This window comes from Rhinatrema bivittatum, chromosome 4, assembly GCF_901001135.1.
Source record: "Rhinatrema bivittatum chromosome 4, aRhiBiv1.1, whole genome shotgun sequence".
In the NCBI taxonomy this organism is placed as follows: domain Eukaryota; kingdom Metazoa; phylum Chordata; class Amphibia; order Gymnophiona; family Rhinatrematidae; genus Rhinatrema; species Rhinatrema bivittatum.
Window position 1 is genome coordinate 453426641 of NC_042618.1, and position 22884 is coordinate 453449524.

General features: G+C 47.0%; 1 protein-coding gene across 5 annotated transcripts in view; it reads right to left on the bottom strand.

Moving 5' to 3' along the window:
* LRRIQ1 (leucine rich repeats and IQ motif containing 1) overlaps positions 1–22884 on the bottom strand; it is a 455984-nt gene that overhangs the window by 328762 nt on the left and 104338 nt on the right. For all 5 annotated transcript variants that reach the window (XM_029597082.1, XM_029597083.1, XM_029597081.1 and 2 more), the window contains exon 13: positions 8191–8284. In XM_029597082.1, coding sequence (XP_029452942.1) covers positions 8191–8284 — 94 coding nt within the window. The remainder of the gene's footprint in view (positions 1–8190; positions 8285–22884) is intronic.

Sequence of the window (22884 nt, forward strand, 5' to 3'; positions counted from 1 at the left end):
ATAGTGGTCTATAGGAAACATATAAATAACTAGTGATATATAAGGTCCATCTGTAGATGAAGAGATATATTGGTTCACAGGAAATAAGGCCAAACCCAAATTAATATTCATCCAGACCTTTGATGATTATGTATTCATTCACAAATTCCATGCTATCTTAAATTCAAATATATACCTTGTAGTGATGGATTGGCAGCTGCAACAGTGGCATCAGAGGCTGGGTGTTCTGGTCCAAGTCTTTTCTACAATGCTATCTTTCTGGGCTGGATCCAACAGTCCATGAGGAGATAGATCCTGTGTTATCCCTAGTACAGACCAGGGTCTCTCAAACCAGTCCCTGGGACACACCTAGGCATTCAGATTTTCAGGATATTCTCAGTGAATATGAATGAGCTTGATTATCATGCACTGCCTACATTGTATCCTAATCAATCTCATGCTTCATCATAGGGTTTATGTAGAAATCATGTCTGCCTAGGTGTATCCCAAAGAATGGGTTGAAACACTCTGGTATAAATCATCTCTGCACTGATGAGAAGTTATTTGTGAAAGTTACAAGTGTATACAAAAGTAGCAATAAACACACATAACATTCTTATTATATATATGTTTAAAATTTATGTGCATAAATCATACTGCCATACATGCATAAATACAGGCAATTTACATGTGTGTGCAAAATTTGGCCAGCACTCACCAATGCTGCCACAGCACAACCTTGATGCCACCATGCTGCTCCTCATTGTCATCCCTCCTGTGTGCATGCATGCATGGTGTGCCAACAGATGGCTGGAACCCAGCCACGGCGCCAACTGATGACGTAAGCAAGATTAGGCTATTTAGGCCCGACTCACAGAGCAAAGAATGCCTCAGCATTGGGTCTCCTGCCTTGCCTTGCCGGGAAGCACATGCTGCTTCAGTTCCTGTCTGTTCCAGTTCCTGCCTGTTCGTGTCCCTCTCTCGCTCTAATCTCTATGTCTCGATCCCTGCCACGTATCTTGTCTTTTCCTTGTCTTGCCCCTGTTTGTTTTTGTCTTGTTCATCTTCTGCCTGACTTCCCTTTCTGACCTCTGACTTGGCCTTGACTATGTTTGCCATCTGCCTGTCCCTCTGCCTGGACCTTGACTACGCTTACCATCCACCTGCCCAGACCTCGGCCTGCTTCCGAATTCCACCTGACCACTCTCTCTACAAGTCCATCGCCTAATCCATGCCAGCCTCTGGAACCCAAGGGCTCAACGTATAAGGAATGGGGCTGGAATAGGTGAAGCCCAGACCCAGCCTGGTACAGCATGTCCTTCTGCCTAGTGGGTTTGCCTACTAGGTTGCATCAATCATGCCACAACCAAGGGCTCACACTCTGTGACAGAGAGCGTATGTGTGTGTGTGCGCGCGTGTGTGTGTGTGTGTGTGTGTGTGTGTGTAGGCGCATAAAAGGGTCAACTCACACTGCATGTCTTCCTACTTGCACCAAGTCATAGAAGAGTGGAACACTTGTACGTAAGCCCAACTTCTAACCAAGGGAAGTGAACCTTCTTATCCATGAAGTCATGAAGATCTAGTATCTCCTGTATGGCCCTCAGTTCAGGAGAGTGGGATCTTACAGGAAGGAGTAGATGTGGGAGAAGATCATCCAACAGTTCAATACAGTCTCACAACAACCTCAGTGTGAAAGATCTGAGCCACAAGTAGCAGAACTTCCAACGACTGGTGAAGAGGAAGCAGAAGAGGATGACAGCTGAGGGAACTGACAGCCAGATAGGCTTCACCGCAGTAGAACAGTTGGTGCTGAGCACCATTTTGGATGTAGTTGTGGGAAGAGTTGGCCAAATGGACTCCTCTCAACCACAACATCAGCAAGGTGAGCATTGTATATAGGAAAGTCAGATAAAGTGTGGGTATGAAATGATTTCTTATATATATTGCACGATATTTTGATATAAGTGGTCCTCATCCAATGAAGAATCTGGGCACTTTGGCACACTGGGAGGCCCAACTAGCACCATCAGCCTCTTGATCTCCTGGGGTTTCTGCACAGAGTGAAAAGCTGAGTATTGTATTAGCCCTAATGCACTTGTAAACACTTTTCCAGATCCTTTGTCAAACTCTCCAATAAAAAAATGTGGAGGAGAAAATAGCAGGATTCTGCATGGAGATACACAGCCACCAGAAAACTGTGAAGGAGGAACTTCAGGGCTTCAGGGATATTGTCCATGGGGAGATGCAGGACATTTGTGAGACAACAGATGCCCAGACTGTAGCGTGGAGGGAAATGATGCAAATGAAACTCCCATTTTAGCCACAGCCCCAACCGGCTCCATACTTAGTCATGGCTCCCTAGATGCAGCCCCCACCATCCTTTCCAGCACCGTGTACCTGGATGGCAGCTCCCCAGGCCAAAATTTCACCTGTGCCATTGCCAGCTCCACCTATTCTTCAACCACCTCTCATCATGCTACCACCTCCTGTAATGCTGCTACCACTACCATCATGACCAGAGAGAGATACCAGGGAAAAGATGGCTGAGGAGACAAGGTCCACCATAGCTACCAGGCTATCTTCTTGGCTCACCTGAAGCCCTGCAGCACCCTCTAGCATCTATGCTGATGTGCTATTGCTCCCAGGATCTGCCTTCCAAGGGCAACATCAGCAGTGACAGAACACCGTTGCAGACGAACTTCGGAATTGTACAAGCAAGAGTAGCAGAACTTCTGCCACCCCCAAAAAGAGGGCAGCCAAGGAAGTATTAATTTAAATTATATATCAGTCATCACATAGAGCACATATGTTAATAAATGCACTTTCACCTTCAAAAATGTCTTTGTATCAGAGTGTTCCTTTGCTCTATAGCCTGCGTTTGACTCCTATGATATAGCTTCTGCAATTCCTGCTGAGTTAGATCTTCTTCTTCCTCCACTTCCTTCTTTTCATTCAAATTCTCTTAGAGTCCCTCTGGAGAAGGCATGCATTTGGTTTTGACCAGGTTATGTAACATACAGCAGACTAGAAATATCTCACAGACGTTAAGTTGATTGTAAAGAAGACATCCCCCAGATCTGTCCAGACAGGGAAAACATGTTTTGAGCAGGCCAAAGTTTTTCTCGATGACTGACTTGGTCTGCCAGTGGGCCCTGTTTTGGTGAGCCTACGAAGCGGGCTGTGGATTAGCCATCAGGATCATGAGGCAGGTTTTGAGTGGATATCCTCTTTCACCTTTTGTTACTTTTGGCGGCTCACGGGACTGCTCCGCGAGCCACCACACTCACAGCATCTGCTGTTCGACTCTGCCGAAGGCTCCTGTGGTGGCAGGACACCACTATCACTGCACACCGCCAACTGCTGCTGACGCTGCCATCCTGGCCAGGCTGCCGCCTCCCATTAGGCGCATGTGCACATGTGCGCACGTAATATAGGCTCCACGAGGGGAAACTCAGAGTGGCGCTTTCTAATGATGTCAGCCCCATCGGGCTATTTAAGCAAAGGCCTCGCAGTATTGCCTCGCCACACCAACGGGTCGCCTGCTAGAGCAGTGAGTGTTAATCCTGCATTCCCAATTGTTTCTGTGTTCCTGCATTTTTGCGTTAACCCACTCTTGCTTAGCCCAGCCTGTCTCTTCCAACCTTGTCCATCCCTGCCTGTCTTGTCCAGTATCTCTTGTGTGTCCATCCTTGGCCTGATTTCCTTTCTGACCTCTTGCTTTGGACCTGACTACGATTGCCTGCCACCTGGACTTGACCTCGTGCTTGGACATGACCATGATTGCCTACCTCCTGGACTTGATCTTTTGCTTTGGACCTGACCACATTTGTCTGCCACCTGGACCTGACTTCTTGCCTTGCACCTGACTATGCTTGCTTGCCACCTGTCCCCACCCTTGGCCTGTCTCAGTAACACCAGCTTGCTGCCTGTCCTGAATCCAGCATGCCCTTGGACTCTTCCTCTTTATAACACCCTTGGGATCCACCTAAATTCTGCTGGCCGCCAGAACTCAAGGACTCAACCTGTGGGGGAGGCCGCTGATATAGGCAAAGCTCCAGCCTGTCCCACTTCAACTACGCCACAGCATACAGGACTCACACTCACACTCACACCATCATCACACCTGTAGGTGAGAAGGCAAAGAGCAGAGTTAGATAAATGTTTGATAAATGTTTATTTATGTTCCGCCTTTCAGCCACTTCAAAGCGGATTACATTGAGGTACTGTAGATATGCTATAGAGTAGGCCAGCAGGAAGTTCACAGGACAAGGTTTAAGAAATTAAGGATGTGAATCGTTTTTTGACAATTTAAAAAAATCGTCAGATATTTTTTAAATCATCAAAAATCGTTTGAGTCGCGATACAATAGAAATTCCCCCGATTTATCGTGAAAAATCGTAAATCGGGGGAGGGCGGGAAAACCGGCACACCAAAACAACCCCTAAACCCGCCCCGACCCTTTAAAACAAATCCCCCACCCTCCCGAACCCCCCCAAAATGTTTTAAATTACCTGGTGGTCCAGTGGGGGGGTCCTAGCGCGATCTCCCGCTCTCGGGCCATCGGCGCCATTTTGGCTGCCACTAATATAAATGGCGCCGATGGCCCGATAAGAAAAAAACCCACCCGACCCTTTAAAATGACCCCTTTAGCCTCCCCCACCCTCCCGACCCCCCCCCAAAACCTTTTCAAATTACCTGGTGATCCAGCGGGAGCGCGGGGAGCGATCTCCCGCTCTCAGGCCATCGGCTGCGTTAATAAAAATGGCGCCGATGGTCCTTTGCCCTTACCATGTGACAGGGCAAAGGTAGCGCCAGCGCCATTTTGAATATTGGCAATACGGCCTGAGTGCAGGAGATCGCTCCCCGCGCTCCCGCTGGACCACCAGGTAATTTTAAAACCTTTTTTGGGGGTTCGGGAGGGTGGGGGAGGGTTTTTTGATTATCGGTTCGGGCACAGCCGATAATCAGAATTCAAATCGGGCTGGGCGATAAAAATTTTAAGATTTGGATCGGAACCGGAACCAATCAGATTCCAGTTCCGATTCACATCTCTAAAAGAAATCCTTCTGGGCCCAAGCTGTCAATCAACTTAGATATGAGGGAGACAATAAGAAGAGGTTAGTTGGTGTATGATTGTAATGATAAGTTCATTCTTACCTAGAAGCCAATCCCAGGTGATGTGGCCTTCCTGACTGCGAGAGGATGTAGGCATAATGAATGGATCCTGGAAACTTGGGCACTAAATTCAGGATGATGCCTTGGTGTACAGACCACCAACATATTGAGGGAGTGGAAGCCTTTCCTCCTCCTGCTGCTCCTCCTGGTGCTCATATAGTGAGGTTTTTTTTGCTCATGTGAGTGCAATCGATAGCCCTCAAGACAGAGGGAAAAACATGCTATTTGATAGAAATCAGTCATGATTTGATGTTGCTGTCTTCTCCAAGGGAAGGATACTGTATATAATGTTGGGTTTTCCGGAGCAAGGCAGCCAGGACCTGATCTATACACATAGAGATGGCAGACTGGCTATTCCAGACGTGGCCCCTAGAGGTGTCTAGAAGGTGCCCATGGCGAAAAATAGCAGGGCGGTAGTGACCTTAACGTGGCCCATTCAGGTGGTAGGTTGCAGGTCACACTGTAACAACCAGCATTGGTACAGTATGGTTTCCTTGTCGAACCTGAACTTGTGCAGTACTTGCACCTCTAACAAATCCAGAAATTGTGTCCTAGTCCTGTATACCCTCTGTAAGCAGTACCTCCTCCGATTCCTCCTCTGTGCTCTCTCCTTTTTCAGCTATTCTGACCTAATAGGGCTATTAGTCATATTGAAAAGGGACTCTCCACCACTGACTCCCAGTATGTCCTCTTTAATGCCCTGTATGTCCCAGTTACCCCCAGTAGCTCCCAGTGTCTCCCAGGTGCATTCCCTCCCACCCCCTAGCCTGTTCCTTTGTTCACTAACCTGGAGAAGCTAAGCCACCAAATGCCAAAGTCCAAAATCAAAAAAGTTAGGACTTGTGTATGTAAATGAGCAGTAGTAAATGAACACATGTAAGCTGGATGACGTTCATGCATGCATCACTTTTAAAATCTCATTATGCATGTATATGCTAACCTTGCCCTGACATCCCTTTTTTTGCAATTGTACTTTTACTTGCTCACATGCATATGCACTCATATTCTGACCCCTTTTTAAAATACAAATTGTACACACTTGGGCCACGCCTTTTTCACATGAGAAAGCCTTTGAAAATGCACATTTATCTGTTTGACAGTGGATGGATGAAGCTCCAAAAATGTGTTACTCTCTCCAGACAGAAGAGTATCAACTACTACTCTTTTATGCAAGTCCTCTGAAATTTCTTTTGACTGTGGCATGTGTTCCCATAACTTTTAAAGTAAAGATCAAACTCAAAACCTTTCCAACCTTTATACAGGACAAAATGCACAAACTCAGTTGTGCAGATTTACTCTGCAGGTTGGTTTATGAGTTATCTAATTATTTAAGCACCTGATTCTAATTAGCCAATTATGCTAAGTAAACTCAGGGTTCACTTACTATTTCACACACAATTCTTAAATAGTCTTATGGCTTCTACTCTGTACATTATTATGTCTCAAGAAACACAAAATTGTTCATTTAAGCCCTTTTTATTAATAATACCTTTCTGGATGCATCAGAGTTCGGAACAATTCTGCAAGCCTTAGTATTGGTAGGCTTGGATTATTGCAATGCCATTTATTTAGTCCTACCCTATTACTCTACAAAAGCCCTTCAGATGGTTCAAAACTCTGCAGCAAGAGTATCATCCGGAACGTCATGTATTAATCACACGATGTCAGTGCTTTTTAAACTACACTGGCTACCTACAGCATGGAAGATCCATTTTAAGATATTGATGATGACATTCAAGTCCTTGAATAACAAAGTTCCACTAGCAATAGGCTCTCTTTTAAGGATTTACTGTCCATCTAGAAACTTGCGCTCAGCTGACAAATGCCTCCTTGAAATTCCCAACTTACAATTAATAAAATATTGACTGTCTCAGGAAAGAATGTTTTTTTTCCATAGCACCGATATTATGGAATAAATTACCAAAAGAAATTAGGAAACAGAGGGGGTTATTTTCTAAGGCTATCGCACGCGAAAAGGATTTTTTGCCGGGGGTGGAGTCGGGGCGGCGAGGAGGTGGCTGCGGTGCTATCTTCGCTGGTGGCGATAAGGTAAGCCACGTTATCGCCGCCAGTAGTGCGCCCAATAGCACCACCTTTCACGGTGGCGCTATTGGGTGTGAAAGCCAGCAGCGATAACACCGCGGTGGTGCGACTGCTGCCGGCTTTCGCAGGCCCGCCCCCCCAACACCCTGTTACCACCGGGATTCACCATTCTCTGCGAGAATGGAAAATCCCGCTCAGAGTGATTTAAGAACTTTTAGAAAACAACTGAAAACATTTTTACTCATGGAGGCTTTTAAGATGATGTCATGATGACAGCACATCATTGCTAAACTAAAATGGATATTGAGTGATGACTGCTTTTATATTGTATGATAGAGATGTCTCAATAACGATAATCACAATACTGATCAACAGAGATGCTATGAAAGATTGTACAGCTTCATTTGTGAGATGTAAAGCCTTAGAAGTGCTTAATATCTCCTTTATTCTGTTTTTATTTCTTTTATGTTGCTGTTTTAATTTATTTTATGTTGTAAGTTTCTTTTATCTATTTTATTCAATTCTGAATGTAGAAAGCTTTAAAATACATCACATTTGAGGTTTACTAAGAATTATTGATATAACAGGATATAAAATTTTTCATATAATTAACTAACTAAATAAATAAATAAATAAATAAACATAAGACTGGTTTCAATTAAATAAAGGGTACCACAGTAAGAACTTATAATTCTCATTATTATTCTTGGGGTTCACAAATTTTTTCTTAGCACTGTATAAACTGCTTTGATGCACCACTTATATTCATCTTATTTATTGATAAGCCCTCAATTTACTCTTTCCACTGCAACCTATCGGCAAGCTTTCATGTGGACATCCTTCAAATACCAAAACTAAATCGATATAAAAAAATGTTTAACAGGGGCATATTTTCTCATGTTCCATCATTAAAATACATCACATCTGAGGTTTACTAAGAATCTTGTATTGACAAATATAAAAAATTAGAAAATCAGGAAAAGAAATACCTACCGCCAGTCTATCTCTTGCAGAAGTGGATTGCCAATTAGTGATAACTCATTCAGATTCTGACAGCCATCAAAATATGTGAGAGCATTCTTAAGATCTATGTTGAATAGGGGAAAAACATTAAAATAAACTCAACTATACTATTTTTACAACTAAAATGGCAAAAAAATTTAAAAACATTCAGCATAACAGGATAAAGCAGAATGCTTACCTGTATCAGGTGTTCTCCTTGGACAGCATGATGTTAGTCCTCACAAGTGGGTGACATCATCAGATGGAGCTCGGCACAGAAAGCTTTTGTCAAAGTTTCTAAAAACTTTGTGTTGTGTTCTGTGCCTGTGGCCGTCCACAGGGGTGGACGGCCATGGCGACCCGCCGTGGCAACTCCTGAAACGCTCCCCAGGGCCGGTGCCCATCACCCCGGGGATGGTCCGCGGTCTGGCCGCCCGCTGGGGAGCCGTCCCTGCTCCTCCCTCGCGGAGTTCTGCTGGCTTTCCTCGGAGGAGGAAATCCAAGATGGCCGCCGCCATCTTTAGGCGCGAGGCCGTGCCCCCCTGCTGGATTTAAAGGGACCTGATCCCTTTAATGATACTCACCTGCTTCCAATGATCCAGAGCAGAGGAAGTATTTAAGGAGGCTTCCTCTGCTCATTCCTCGACTTGGCAACATCCTCCTACGCTGTCTAGTCTGCTTGCTTCGGTGAGTTCCTGGTGCTCGGACTCTGGTTCCTGTTTCGTCTTGGTGTCCCTGGTTCCTGACTTCGGATTGGCAAGCGGTGATTCTCTGGTACACGACTTTGGACTGGTGAGCGTCGACCCTCTGGCACTTGACCTAGGACTCCTTCAAGACCACCGTCTCCAAGGGCCCACCTAAGTCCCAGCGGCCCGGGTACCTATGGGCTCCTCCTGGAGGGACCACGGGCTTCCAGGGCGAAGCTCCAGTTGGCCTTTGCACCGATACCCTGACCTCTCTAAGTCCACCTAAGTCCCAGTGGTCGGGTCCCTACGGGCTCCTCCTAGGGGGACTGCAGACCACCAGTGGTGAAGACTGCTCATCCGCTCATCTCCTTGTCCGTCTCCACAGTAGCTTCTGTCTTCAGTGCCAAGGGTCAGCTGCTCTCCTCCTCTGTCCTGCCTTGCCACCCGACGACAGAACCTACGGATCCTCCGCAAGGTGTACATCCCCTCGTCGGCCCAAGGGTCCACAAGCCTGAGCATAACACTTTGACTGGCACACTGAGCGTGCCCAGCATGCCACTATCCACCAGTGTACCTTTTCAGTCTCATAATATAGAATTACAAAAAAATAAAATAACAAACTAGGAGGAAACCCAACTCTGCGGGGTGGTGGGCAGTTTTCCTGAGGACTAACATCTTGCTGTCCTGGGAGAACATCTGTTACAGGTAAGCAACTCTACTTTCTCCTAGTACAAGCAGGATGGTAGTCCTCACAAGTGGATGAATACCTAGCTACAGGCTGTTACTAAAACAAAGGGACCAACAGTCATCTAACCAGGTGCCAACGGGCACAACAATCGAGGTGCTGTTGGTAACAGAGGGAGACAGCCTAAACCCAAACAATGGGCCTGAGGCAGGAAGAGTTGGGTTTTACATCTGAAAGAGATTCCGGAGGACAGACTGGCCAAAATTGCTATCGAGTTGGCTGTCCCTGTCCAGATAGAAGAGCAAGGCAAAGGTGTGGAGGGAACTCCATGTCGCAGCCCTGCAGATCTCATCCATGGGGACTGCTTGCAAGTTGGTCATCGAAGCTGCCATGGCTCGAACAGAGTGAGACTTGACATAGCCCCCCAACTGCAGTCCCAGCTGGACAATGTATGCTTGGCTATCACAACTCCCAAATCAGTTTCTGTCAAAACAGAGAAAGAGCTGCATAGATTGCCTATGACCTGCCATCTGCTCCAGGTAAAATGCTAAGGTGGGGCTTTGCTGGGGTGCTGGTTGAGGCCTAGGAACTTGTGTTTGCCGAGGGCAAGCTCTAGGGCTGGCCTGTTGAGACCTCACTCTGGCTGCCAGAGTGCAGTACTTCCTCGGATGGTAAAAAGGGCGCCTAGGTCCTTGCCGTGAGGACTTCTTGCCCGAGGACTGTTGGCAGAGATGCTGGAGTGTCTCATGATCATCCTTCAGCTGTGCTACTGCCTCCTTAATCTTGTCACCAAAGAGATTCTCTCTGGTGCAGGGCAGATCCGCAAACCGTTCCTAAACCTCTGGACGGAGGTCGGAGGCGCGAAGCCAAGCCATTCGGTGAGCACTGATACCAGTTGCCGCCACCCTCTCAAAGACATCATAGGCAGACCGGACCTCATACTTATCGCACTCCAAACCCACTTTCAGGAAGTCTTCTTGCAGTTGCTGAGGCAGGCACTCAACCAGATCGTAGACTTGCTTCCAGAGATTCCTGGAATATTGGCTCACATACAGCTCATAGCAGGCAATATGAGGCACCAGCATGAAGCCCTGGAAGACTTTCCTTCCTAGGGCATCCAGGGTCCTGTGTTCTCAGCCCGAGGGAGCCGAGGCATGTATTTGAGAACGCTTTGCTTTTTTGAGGGTGGACTCCACCACCACAGACTGGTACGGGAGCTGCCGCCTCTCAAACCCCTTGGTGGGCTGAACAAGATACATCGCATTGGTCTTCCTGTTCACCGGGAGTACAGAGATGGGGTGTTCCCAAAGCCGGACAAACAAGTCCTTAAAAACGTCATGAAATGGGACAACCTCCACCCCCATAGATGAATCCACAAACGGGAGTCCTCCTCCATCAGAAGCTGGAACGGGACAAACTCCGCCATGGTGCATAAAAAGCCCGCAAATGTCAGGTCGTCGGGAGGGGATTGATGTCTCTCCTCCAGAGGAGATAGTTCAGAGGGCAGGTCCTCTTGAGTCCTTAGAGGGGACTTTGAGGGCCCCAGTAGGCACTCGGGCAAAGATGCCGCGGGGTTGTCTGCAAAAGTGGAGCCATCGGCCCCGATGGCCCATGCTCGTCCAAGGAATCGACGATGGGAATGGACTCCTTCGGGGGCAGCATCGGTGCTCCCCGGGGCATCAAAAGCGCCTGAGGCATCGGCGCTGGCTGTGTCAGTAGCGCACCGAGGAGCAAGTCCAGGCGCTCCAGCAACGGTGCCAGCACCGACAACACAGGGTCCGGCATTGGTGGTGGCCCTGATGGGGCTGGCGGCTCAATGCCTTGTAGGGCTCATCCGACCGCCAACCACACTCTGCACTCTAACTCCTCTTCAAATGCTGCCGAAGAAGACAGCCAGAGGAGGAGGAGAAGGTGTGACCTGGACTCCCTCAGAGCCCCGAGGGAGAAAGGTGTCCGACACCAGAATCAGTAGGGACTGCCTCGGGCCTCCAGCTTCGATGGAGGGCAATACTTCCTCAGGTTGGGGCTACTTCAGGAGCAACTCAGTCGGTGCCAGTGCTTTCCCGAGCCTGGTCTCATGCGAAGACGGAGACCGATGACAGTGCTTCCTCAATTTCCCACGGTGCTCGGCCCAGTCTTTACCCGATGCTGAGGGAGATGGAGACGATCTGGACCTGGAAAGAAAAGAAACGGAAGCAGGCCTGTCCCTAGCACCCAATTCGACCTGGGGACCTGGCGGAGGAGAAGACAACACGGGGCCGGCAGCCATAGCTTCCCCTTTCCCCAAGGGCATCGATGACCCTGATGTCGATGCCAAGGGACCAGACATCCTGCAGCCAAACAACTTCTCCATTTTGTCAAGGCGCGCAATGGGCACAAAAGTGACATCCCCTGATATCGTGCGATGCCCCCAGACACAAGAAAGACCACATGAGGATCTGTACATGGTCCGGAGGCACTGAGGGCACTGGCGAAACCGTGATGATGCCATTTCAAACAGTAACTGACGTGCGGTCGATGGCCAGCAGCCATCGGGAGATGGCACTGTCGTGGATAGACCACACAGAAGGAACAACTCACCATGATGCCCTCTAACTAAGGCCAGGAGGAGAGAGGAGAGACCTGGTACAAGAAAAAAAACAGAGAAACACTCAAATGTGGTAGCTTTCCTTCAAAACCAGCGCAAGCTCCATATCCGCGAGACGACAGCTCCGCGGAAAAGATGAGACTGAAGAGGGACCCCTCGTGGACGCTTGGATAATGGCATGCTGTGACAGGCTCCATCTGATGATGTCACACACTTGTGAGGCCTATCATCCTGTTTGTCCTAGGAGAAAAACAGAGAAACTGATATTCAAAGGTTTCGTCCAGTTAACTTTTGGACTTAGCCAGAAAAAAAACTCAAGATGTGAAGACATTACCTTCCCCCCCCCCCCCCCCCCCCTTCCTGGCTAAATTTTGTCCAGGTAACTAATTGCCAGCACAAAATTTACTCAGCTACAAAGAAACAGTACTGGGGCAGTTACCTGGTTGTGGTTTCACTTTGTCCAGGCAGTACTGATATTCAGTGCTGCCCTAACAAAGTTAACAAGGCAAGAGTGGTCAGAACAATACCTGTCCTAAACTTACTTGGATAACCTTATCCTGGTATATTTATTTATTTTTATTTACAGATTATTTATAGTGCCTATAGCAGAAAAAGTGTGCTAAGTAGTGAACGATAAAAAAATAGGTAATACAATATCGTGTTATAAACACATCAATATCCAGCAGAACATTTCTCTGGGTATGTTTCCAGACCCAGTTATCTGGGTAACTTTACCCAGATAACGTTCACTCTCTGGATCTCAGAACTCTCAGGACGTGCAGGTGTGCCCAAGACACTAGGATCCTGCTTACCCCTTTTTCAGCATTCACATGAATAATCACACTATCAGTTGGATAACTTGACTGAAAGAAACTTTATGTGGAATAAAATGGCTGCAGCATAATCCATACTAGACAGCAAACAATTCAAATAATTTGCTAACAGGATTACAATACCTAAACAGAAAACATTAGTAATGGCCCAGCATATAACTATCCGCAATATGTTTATGGTCATATCGCTTATTCGTGTGTTTTTGACTCAGCCATCAAAGCTGGTCCAAGCATTGATGTCTGGTAGACGTCGAGGATCCAGTGTTCTTGCACTGTCCTTAGCGATCCCCTTGCTGTTGAAGCAGAGAGTATCGCTATGATAGAATCAGCTCATCTTTGTCTGCCATCATACTGCATAGTACAATGGGGCCATGTATATACAATATTAAAGCTCTGCTTGGAGTAAGCTCTCTATGCTGGGCACCCCACACCACTCATGTTGCAACTAGGCCATTCCTTTGCCTTATTTCGGGCACCGCTGGCCCTCCCAGCTCCACCCTGTTTCAATGGGGATCCGAGCCTCTGACCAGGCTTCATAAATCAATGTTATATGCAGTTCTCACTGCAACCCTTGCGATTTCCCGATGAGGCAACAAAAATTACATTCATCCTCTCACGTCTTGAGGTAGAGGCCCTGGCATGGGCTTCCCCACTCTGGGAGCGTTCTGACGCAATCCTTCGCCAGCTCCCTCAGTTCATCTCCGTCTTCCGATGCACCTTTGAGGACCCAGGCCTACAGGTGGTCACTGGCCACCACCTATTCCACCTCAGTGAAGGCTCGTACTTGCTCGCTGAATACACAATGGAGTTTAGAACTCTAGTTACTGAGTTAGGTTGGCAAGAAGACTGTCTGTGGGCACTCTACCTCGAGGAACTGTCTCCTGCCCTTAAGAATGAACTGGCTGCCCGTGAGATCCCTGTATCTCTGGAAGACCTGATCTCTTTGGTCGGTAGAATCGACTATCGCCTTCGACAACGGCATCAGGAGGTATGGCTCCTTCGATCTCCTGCCCTACGATTACCCCTGATTGGAAAGTCTTCGGTTGAAGGCCCTATCAGCAGCCCCTCAACTTCCCGAGGAGCCTATGCAAATCAACCGCGGTCTCCTTACCCCAGAGGAATGTCTTCGACGCAGACAATCGGGTCTCTGCCTATATTGTGGTGGTTCCGGACACCTTCTCCAAACTTGGCCTGTGCGTCCGGGAAACTTCAAAGCCTGAGCCTGGCTGGGGTCCCGAGTTTGGGCGCTACAGTTTCTGGCCCTCAACTGTTGCTGCCTATATCCCTCCATAGGGAGTCATGTTCATTCACCACCATACCATGGCCATTCACCTCACCGTTGGAACCCTCCATGACGAAGAGATCTCCCTCCTGATCTTGAAACCATCAATACACCCTGTAGTCCTTGCACTTCCTTGGCTCCAGTTACATGCACCCCACTTTGACTGGCAATCCCTGCAACTCACCCAGTGGGGCCCTCGATGTCAAACCCACTATTAACTGCAAGTATCTCCATCTGTGACAGTTCTAAGCTCTACAACCCTTCCTGGGTTACCTGCCCCGTACTTGGAAGTCAATGACGTGTTCTCCAAACCAAATGCCGATATCCTGCCTCCACTCTGAGAGTTTAACTGCCCCATAGAGCTCCTACCTGGAACCATGCCTCCCAAGGGCAGAACCCTTTCACTCCCAGAAACCCAAGCGATGTCAACATACATCAAAGAAAATTTGGCTAAAGGATTCATAAGACCCTCTAATTCCCCGGCAGGCGCTGGGTTCTTCTTTGTAAAGAAGAAGAATGGCAGGCTAAGACCATGTATAGACTACAGAGGTTTGAACGCAGTAACCCATAAGGACCGGTACCCACTACCACTTATTAGTGAACTGTTCGATCACCTATAGAGCGCACATATTTTTACTAAATTGGATCTCCAGGGAGCATATAACCTAACACGGATTAAACCGGAAGATATCTGGAAGACCGCCTTCAACACAAGAGACGGTCGCTACGAGTACATAGTAATGCCCTTCAGACATTGCAATGCCCCTGCAGTCTTCCAGCGGCTAATGAACGAGATTTTCGGGACCTTTTGTACTCATTCGTCGTAATATATCTAGACGATATATTATTTATTTATTTGAAACTTTTATATACCGACATTAGTGTGCAACATCTTCTCCAAGGACCTGAAGTCTCATCGCTTCCACGTTCAAACCAACGTCTCAGAGACCATCATCTTTATGCTAAATTGGAGAAGTGCATTTTTGAACAACCCAGCCTCCCATTCTTAGGCTACATTATCTCCAACCTTGGGTTCACCATGGACCCCGACAAACTCCAGGGTATTCGAGATTGGCCTCAACCAGTACGCCTCCGCGCCCTACAAAGATTCCTCGGATTCACAAATTACTACCGAAACTTCATCGCCAATTACTCCACGCTGGACCCTCCACTCACCGCCATGACTAGGAAGGGATATGACCTTCAAGTGTGGAGCCCCAAGGCCCAATCAGTCTTCCACACCTTAAAGGAGGCCTTCTAAACCGGCCTGTGTCTATGTCATCCGGATCCTAACCGTCCTTTCATCGTTGAAGTCGACACATCTGCCATTGGAGCAGGAGCAGTCTTGAGTCAATACTCCACCAAGGGAACACTAGTACCATGTTCCTTCTATTCACATAAATTTTTCTCCACAGAACAAAATTATACCATAGGGGACCGTGAGCTCCTAGCAGTGAAACTTACCCTCCAGGAATGGCGTCCCTGGCTTGAAGGGGCGCAACACAATTTCACAATCTTTACTGACCATAAGAATCTGGAACACTTAAAGGAGGCCAAGTTACTTAACCCAAGACAAGCCCGCTTTTTTCTTTAATACTGGAAATGCAACTCCTGGATCTGAGGTGCAGTAAAAAATAACCCACATTTCTGGTGACCATGTTATTCTATTGCAGTGTCCAGTGTGTGAAAGAGTCTAGCTGCTTATCTATGTGCCGGAATGATTTACGTGAGCCTTTTTGCTTGCACACCACTTGCAGGTAAACGCAAGAATTAGAGCAGAAGCCAAAAAAAAACAGAGAAGGATGAAAGAGAAATAAGAGACATTATTGAAGAAGAAAAGAAAGTGGGGGTAAGAGGATCAAGCTGCTCTGGTCAATTCAGGCTATTCGTAGAAGTGTTAAACCTGTACATCATTATGAACTAGTGATTCTCACATGGAATGACGATATATAAAACACACAAATAAATAAAAAAGGGCGCACAGGCTATATATATATATATTGCCTGCAGACAACACTGCTAGGCTTACTGGCGGCAGATGTGGTCTGAAGTACAGAGTGAGCTACAAAGCAATTCTGTCTCTCTACAAAATAATAAAGAGGTATTGATCATGACTGTGAAGATGGAGTTGGAGTAGGACTAGCATGGACATTGTGTTTTTATGTGTAGGTTTATTTTTTAATTTTTGTTTTATTGGCTGGTTGTTGTTTTGTGTATCTGTTTTATTTAAGATGTTATATACTTTGTGTTTAAGTAATTATATATGTGAACTTTATAAACCACTTTTAAAATATTTATCTATAAGTTTTAAAAATAAGTACCAGGCTTGGTCAAGCAACTGTGCTTTGCATTTTCTTGTCAATGGCTCATTACAAAATACTAAGGACTAAGGCATTTCAGTCAGGCACTGTGGACCAGGTCAAGGATTACATTAAGTATTCCCAGCAGTATTTACAGTGGCAGGAGATGAAGCATTTTATGGTATAGCTCACATGCTGAACATAACAGGAGCAATTGATTGTACCCATGTTGCTCTCACAACAGGAAGCATTACAGTTCAATCAAAATGTAAGCTCTCTGGGGTGTGCACCTATGGTCACAGATGTGCTTGCTTTCCTGAAACCCAGGACTATCAACATGATAAGCTTGGAGATAGCAGTGAAAACTCTGGATCACACCAGCCTGCCTGCTGTGTGGTCTGTCTGGTGCTGTGCGGTCATTTTATTCAATGAGACATCAGATCCCAGACTGATAAATGGGTAATCTTGTTATTAGGGGGAGTATTGTGTTACTAGAGGAACTATCAGTGGTGGGCTTAGGATGGTTGAAGCCCGCAGCAAGAATCAAAGAGTAAGCTCTCTGGGAAAGGCACCTACAGCTGAACAGTATGTACTTTGGTGCTGTGCATCCTGACTTTGGAAACAATATTGCATGCAAGCCCATTTTGGCAAAGCATGGCAACTGAAATCGGGGATGGTAACTTTTAATTCGCCGCGCTGGCATACATGTACACGCAAATGGCGGCTTGCGCAAATGGACACTGCCATTTTATAACATACGCACGTATATGCCCGTATGCTATAAAATCGGTTGTACATGCATAAACGTGTGCACAATTTTGTATGGAAATGTGCTTGTGCATGCAAATGCCGGTTCTACCACATAAGTGGAGGGTTTTTATTAGATACATGCGCCAATGCAATTACAGGTTTCCCCAGGCCATTACCGGTTTGCCAGGTAAAAGCTCCCGAGTTCCTAACCCCCTTTTACCCTATTAGCCCCGACACTTCAAGCCCTGCTGACTAACCCTGATTTTTTAATTTTAAAACTTACACGCCATCCATAGCAGAAGTAAAGTTACATGGTAGGGAACCCTAGCGCATGCTGGTACGCAAAAACATCTATGCGCATACTTCAAGTGACCTTCCCGGAACGTCCATGTCCTATCCATGTTCCGCCCAGACCCCGCCCCTTTTTCTAACTTTTTGATTTGCACGCATACCGGGAGATACGCACATAATCGGGTGCTTCTTAAAACCTGCGCAGCACCCACCAGCCCGACACATATGCGAATCTCCATGCTTTGGCTCGTGTAGAGCTTTTAAAATTCACCTTCAAGTGTGCTCCTGGGGGAATTCTGTGCTACTGCGGACAGCACAGTTTGCGCAGAATTTCCTTTCTGCACAGAATTCCCATATTCAACAAAGAAAGTACAGACAGCAACACCCAGCAGGAGACTCTGGGAGCTGTGAGCGGAGCCTATCCCGCAAGCTGCCTAGGAGAAGGAGACTCAGCGGGTTGCAAGTGAGCCCATCCGCTTGCAGCCGAACAGCAGTGAAGACAAAAGCTGCAGGTGGAGCCTATCCTGCCTGCAGCTGAAGACGACATAGTGATGCCCAGAATGACAACGCACAAGAGGGGTGTGTGTGTGTATGAGATTTGGAGCCTATCGGGTAGATTTTAAAAGTCCTACGTGCGTAAATCCTGGGGTATACACACGTGGCTGGGCCTTGTGTACGCTGGCCGCATGCGTAAAGCCCGGTATGCGCACAAGTGCTGGGCTTCTTCAAAGGGAGGGGTGGGGCTGGACACAGGCCAGCCAGGACAGCGGTCATTAGCCGCTTTTCCGGGAAAGCTTGCACCGGCAACTGGCCAGCACATGTAAATTACTTCTGCTCCCGAGGAACAGCAAGGATCCTTGTTTTATTGTAACTGATTTTTCTGCGCACTTTTATAACTTGTTATAATGTTTAAATGTATACTCTCATATTTATGCACGTTTATAATGTTTTGATCACCCCTTGTTTTATGTAAACCGACATGATACGAATTCCGTGAATGCCGGTATAGAAAAAACACAAATAAATAATAATAATAATAATAATAATAATAATAAATAATAATAAAGTAATAAAACAAAAAAATGAAGGCCAGGTAGATGAGTTTTAGGTGGTGGGGAAGGAGGGGAAGGGGAAGAAAGGTTAGGCAGGGGTTAGGGAAATTCCCTCCCAGTCTGATGCTTAATTGGAGCGGACTGGAAGGGAACTGGGGAGGGCCGAATTCATCGCCGTGCAGAGTTTGAATTAATTCTTCCCCCTTTGTGTGCACCGCACGCAAATACACGCAGGGCCATCAGATTTTATAACGTGCACATATTATAAAATCGGTGCATCCATGTATGCACGCCGGGAAGCGCACACCTTTTAAAATCTACCCGTGTGTATGAGAGAGGGATTTTATGTGTGTGTGTGTGTGTGTGTGAGACGGCGTATGTTTGTGTGTGAGAGAGGAGATCCCATGCACAGGAGAGTGTGAGTATGCAAGAGAGAGAGCGAAGGAGCCTGTTTGAGGGGGTGAATGTACAAGAGATGAAGCTTGCGTGAGGGTATGTGGGTGTGTGTGAAAGGGAGCCTACGTGAGGGTGTATGTGTGTGTGAAAGAGAGATGAACTCTGTGTGAGTGTGTGCGCAAGAGAGAGAGAGGGAACCTGTTTGGGGGGATGAGTGCAAGACAGAGAGGGAGCCTAAGTGAGGGGGTTCTGTGTATGCACGCGTGATGGATCCTTTGTGAGGATGCATGTATGAAAGAAGGAAGAGGGAGCCTGTGAGAGGGGGTGTGTAAGTGTGAGAGAGGGAGCCTGTATGAAGAAGTGTGTATGTGCAAGAGAGAGAAGTAACTTGTGTGAAGGTGTGTGTGAGAGTGGGACAGGAGGAGCCTGTGTGAGGAGCTGTATGAGAGGGGGGTCAAATTCTGGAAGTGAGGGCTGGGGGATAGAGATAATGGAAGGAGTTGAGCCTGGAGGGGGAGGGAATAGTGGAGAGCTGAGTTGAGAGGGCAGAGTGAAAGGGGTCTGGCCAGGAGAGTAGGGAGAGGGTGGAAGGGACATTCCTATAGTACACTTCTAGGGGAATTCTGCTCAAAATATTTAAAACGCTGCATTTTTGAGTAATAACTTTTCTGTAATACATTTTAAATTAATTACTCAAAGATTGTACTGTATATTGTGTTATTTTGACCAATATAAAGTATGAAGAATTTTGCAGAATTTAAAATTTTGTATGCATAATTCTCCCAGGAGTAAAAGTGCAAGCTCTCTGGGGTGGGCACCAAGAGCTGGTCACAATTTCCAGCCAATAAGGGACAATGTAGCAGTTTCCACTTACACATCATTTTAACGCACTTTTCTGCATTACTCCTCTTTTTAGCGCAATTTTCATCATTCATGTTTTTAGTGGGGATTTCCATTTAGCATGCTTTTTTTATTCACAGTCCATTTGCATGCCATTAGCTTACTACATCCCATATTAACACAATTTTTAGTATGAAAATGAAAGTAAATTCATGCTAAAATTAGCACAAGTTTTAATTCTGGTTTCAAATTTGACTCCTTACCGAATTAAAGGGTAAAAAAAAGGTATATTAATGCGCATATATCTTTACAAGAATGAATATAAACAAACTACATATGATGGTTAATGCAATTTATGCTTTTCTCTCATAGCATAGTTGCTTTGGTAATACAATTTGCAATCAGAAGCAGTCTAATAAATTCTTCTTTCTAAAGATTAGAATCTTCCATGCAGAAACCAATTAAATAAACCTCTGGAAGTAAAACATTTAACTCACAATAGATTAAACAGACTGCAAGTGCTAACTAATCTTCAGGGATTCATTTCTCAACAGGCAAAGCAGCCTACAGAGATAAATGACTGACAAGCAAAAATAGCTCTGCAGCCATGAAGGAAAGAAAACAAGAAAGTAATAGGGATAGGGAAAAGAAGTGGAAGATGCAGAGAAAAAGGAAGAGAAAGAAGGAATACACTTTAGGGGTCAATTTTCAAACTATGTTAAACTACTTCATTTAGGCCTTTAAATTATAGGAGGTCCATATTAAAAAGGCATTTAGACGGATAACTCAAAAGTTATCTATCTAAATGGCAACATAGGCATACTCAGCCACTTATCCAGCTCAATTACAGCTCGATAGTAGTTATCGGGCTATAATTTAGCCGGATAAAAAACCTTTCAAAGGCATTATGGGGAGGGGTTGAGTTATTCAGCTAACTTTAGATCTGCTTCCGATAACTTGGCCAGGTAACAAGCTACTTAACCAGATAACTTTAAAAAATATCCTGCTAACTAGCACCTTTATAAGGAAACAAAAGTAAGGAAAAAAAGGGGCAAGCGAGCCAATCCCCTCCCAGAACCACGACAGACGGATGCAGCTCTATGTACCGAAGTACCTTGCCTATCAGGGGCCAAGGAGGGAACACATACAGTAACACGTCTGTTGGCCAGGGAAGCACTAGTGCATCAACGCCCTCGGCCCCCCTCTCTCTCCGCCGGCTGTAAAATCGCGGAGCCTTTGCATTCTGAAAAGTGGCCATCAGGTCCATTTGTGGCGTGCCCCACCTTTCGCAGATGAGGTGAAACGCGTCCTCCGCCAGCTCCCATTCTCATGGATCCAGATGATGACGGCTGAGGAAGTCCGCTTGAACACTGTCGACTCTGGCGATGTGAGACGCCGCAATGTTGCTGAGATTCCGCTCTGCCCAGCACATCAAACGTTGCGCCTCCTCTGCCACTAGCTGATTCCTTGTCCCTCTCTGGCGATTGATGTACGCCATGGTAGTTGCATTGTCCGACAACACTCTGACCGCCTTCCCCCGAATCAGCGGGAGGAAGGATTGCAGCGCCAGAGCTACCGCCCTGGTCTTCAAGCGATTGATGGACCACTGTGATTGAGCCCTTGACCAATGACCCTGCACCGACTGTCCAAGACAGACCACTCCCCAACCGGAGAGACTGGTGTCCGTGGTGACCACCGTCCAGTCGGGCATGACCAGGGATACTCCACACGTCAGATGGTCCGACACGAGCCACCAGAGGAGACTGGCCCTCGCCTGGTCCATGAGCGGGAGCGGGAGATGGAATTGTTCTGACACTGGCTTCCAGCGGGAGAGCAACGCTGATTGCAAAGGACATAGATGAGCGAAAGCCCAGGGAACCAAAGCTAGCGTGGATGCCATGGAGCCTAAGACCTTCAGATAATCGCACACCTGCGGAATCTGTAGGGACAATAAGCATCTCACTTGACTCTGAAGCTTGAGCACGCGCTCCTTGGAGAGAAACACCTTGCCCTGCTTCGTGTCGAATAGCGCTCCCAGAAACTCCAAGGACTGGGTGGGGTTCAAACGACTCTTGGTAAGATTGACCACCCATCCGAGAGAGCGCAAGAGCTGGAGGACTCTGGCGACCGCCTGCCGACACTGCATCTCAGACTTCGCGCGACTCAACCAATCGTCCAAGTAAGGGTGCACCAGAAACCCCTCCCTCCTGAGCTGAGCCGCCACCACTACCATCACTTTGGTAAACGTGCAGGGAGAGGTAGCGAGACCGAAAGGGAGAGCTCTGAATTGACAGTGCCTGCCCAGAATGCAGAACCTGAGGAACCTCTGATAAAACGGCTGAATACCTATATGGAGGTACGCTTCCGTGAGATCCAATGAAGCCAGTAATTCGCCTGGACGAACTGAAGCGACAACTGACCGAATCGTCTCCATTTTGAAGCGTGGGATGCGAAGACACCTGTTGACCCTCTTCAAGTCCAAAATTGGTCTGAACATGCCCTCCTTCTTTGGCACTATGAAGTAAATGGAGTAACGGCCCTCGCGTTGTTGCCCGGTAGGCACGGGGGTTATCGCTCCCAAGTCCTCCAGGCGCTGAAGAGTTTCCCGCACCGCTACTCACTTCTCTCGGCATTTGCAAGGTGAGACGAGAAACTTGTCTGCAGGAATCCGTACAAAATCTAAAGCGTAACCTTGACATCACGCTGAGGACCCACTGGTCCGACGTTATTTTGGTCCATTCCTCGGCAAAAAGAGCCAACCTGGCTCCCACGTTTGGCACTGCTGATGGAACCTGCCGAGAGGAATGGACCACACGAGTTTCGTTGGGAAGCCTTAAACCCCGTTCCCGACGAAGGTCCACCTTGCTTCCCAAACCTTTTGCCACGAAAGGACTGAGGCCACGACGACTGCCTGGAAGAGCCTGAACGGTAAGACGATCCTGAAGATCTCTGAGGTCGTGACTTTCTGTTCCCCTGGAACCGG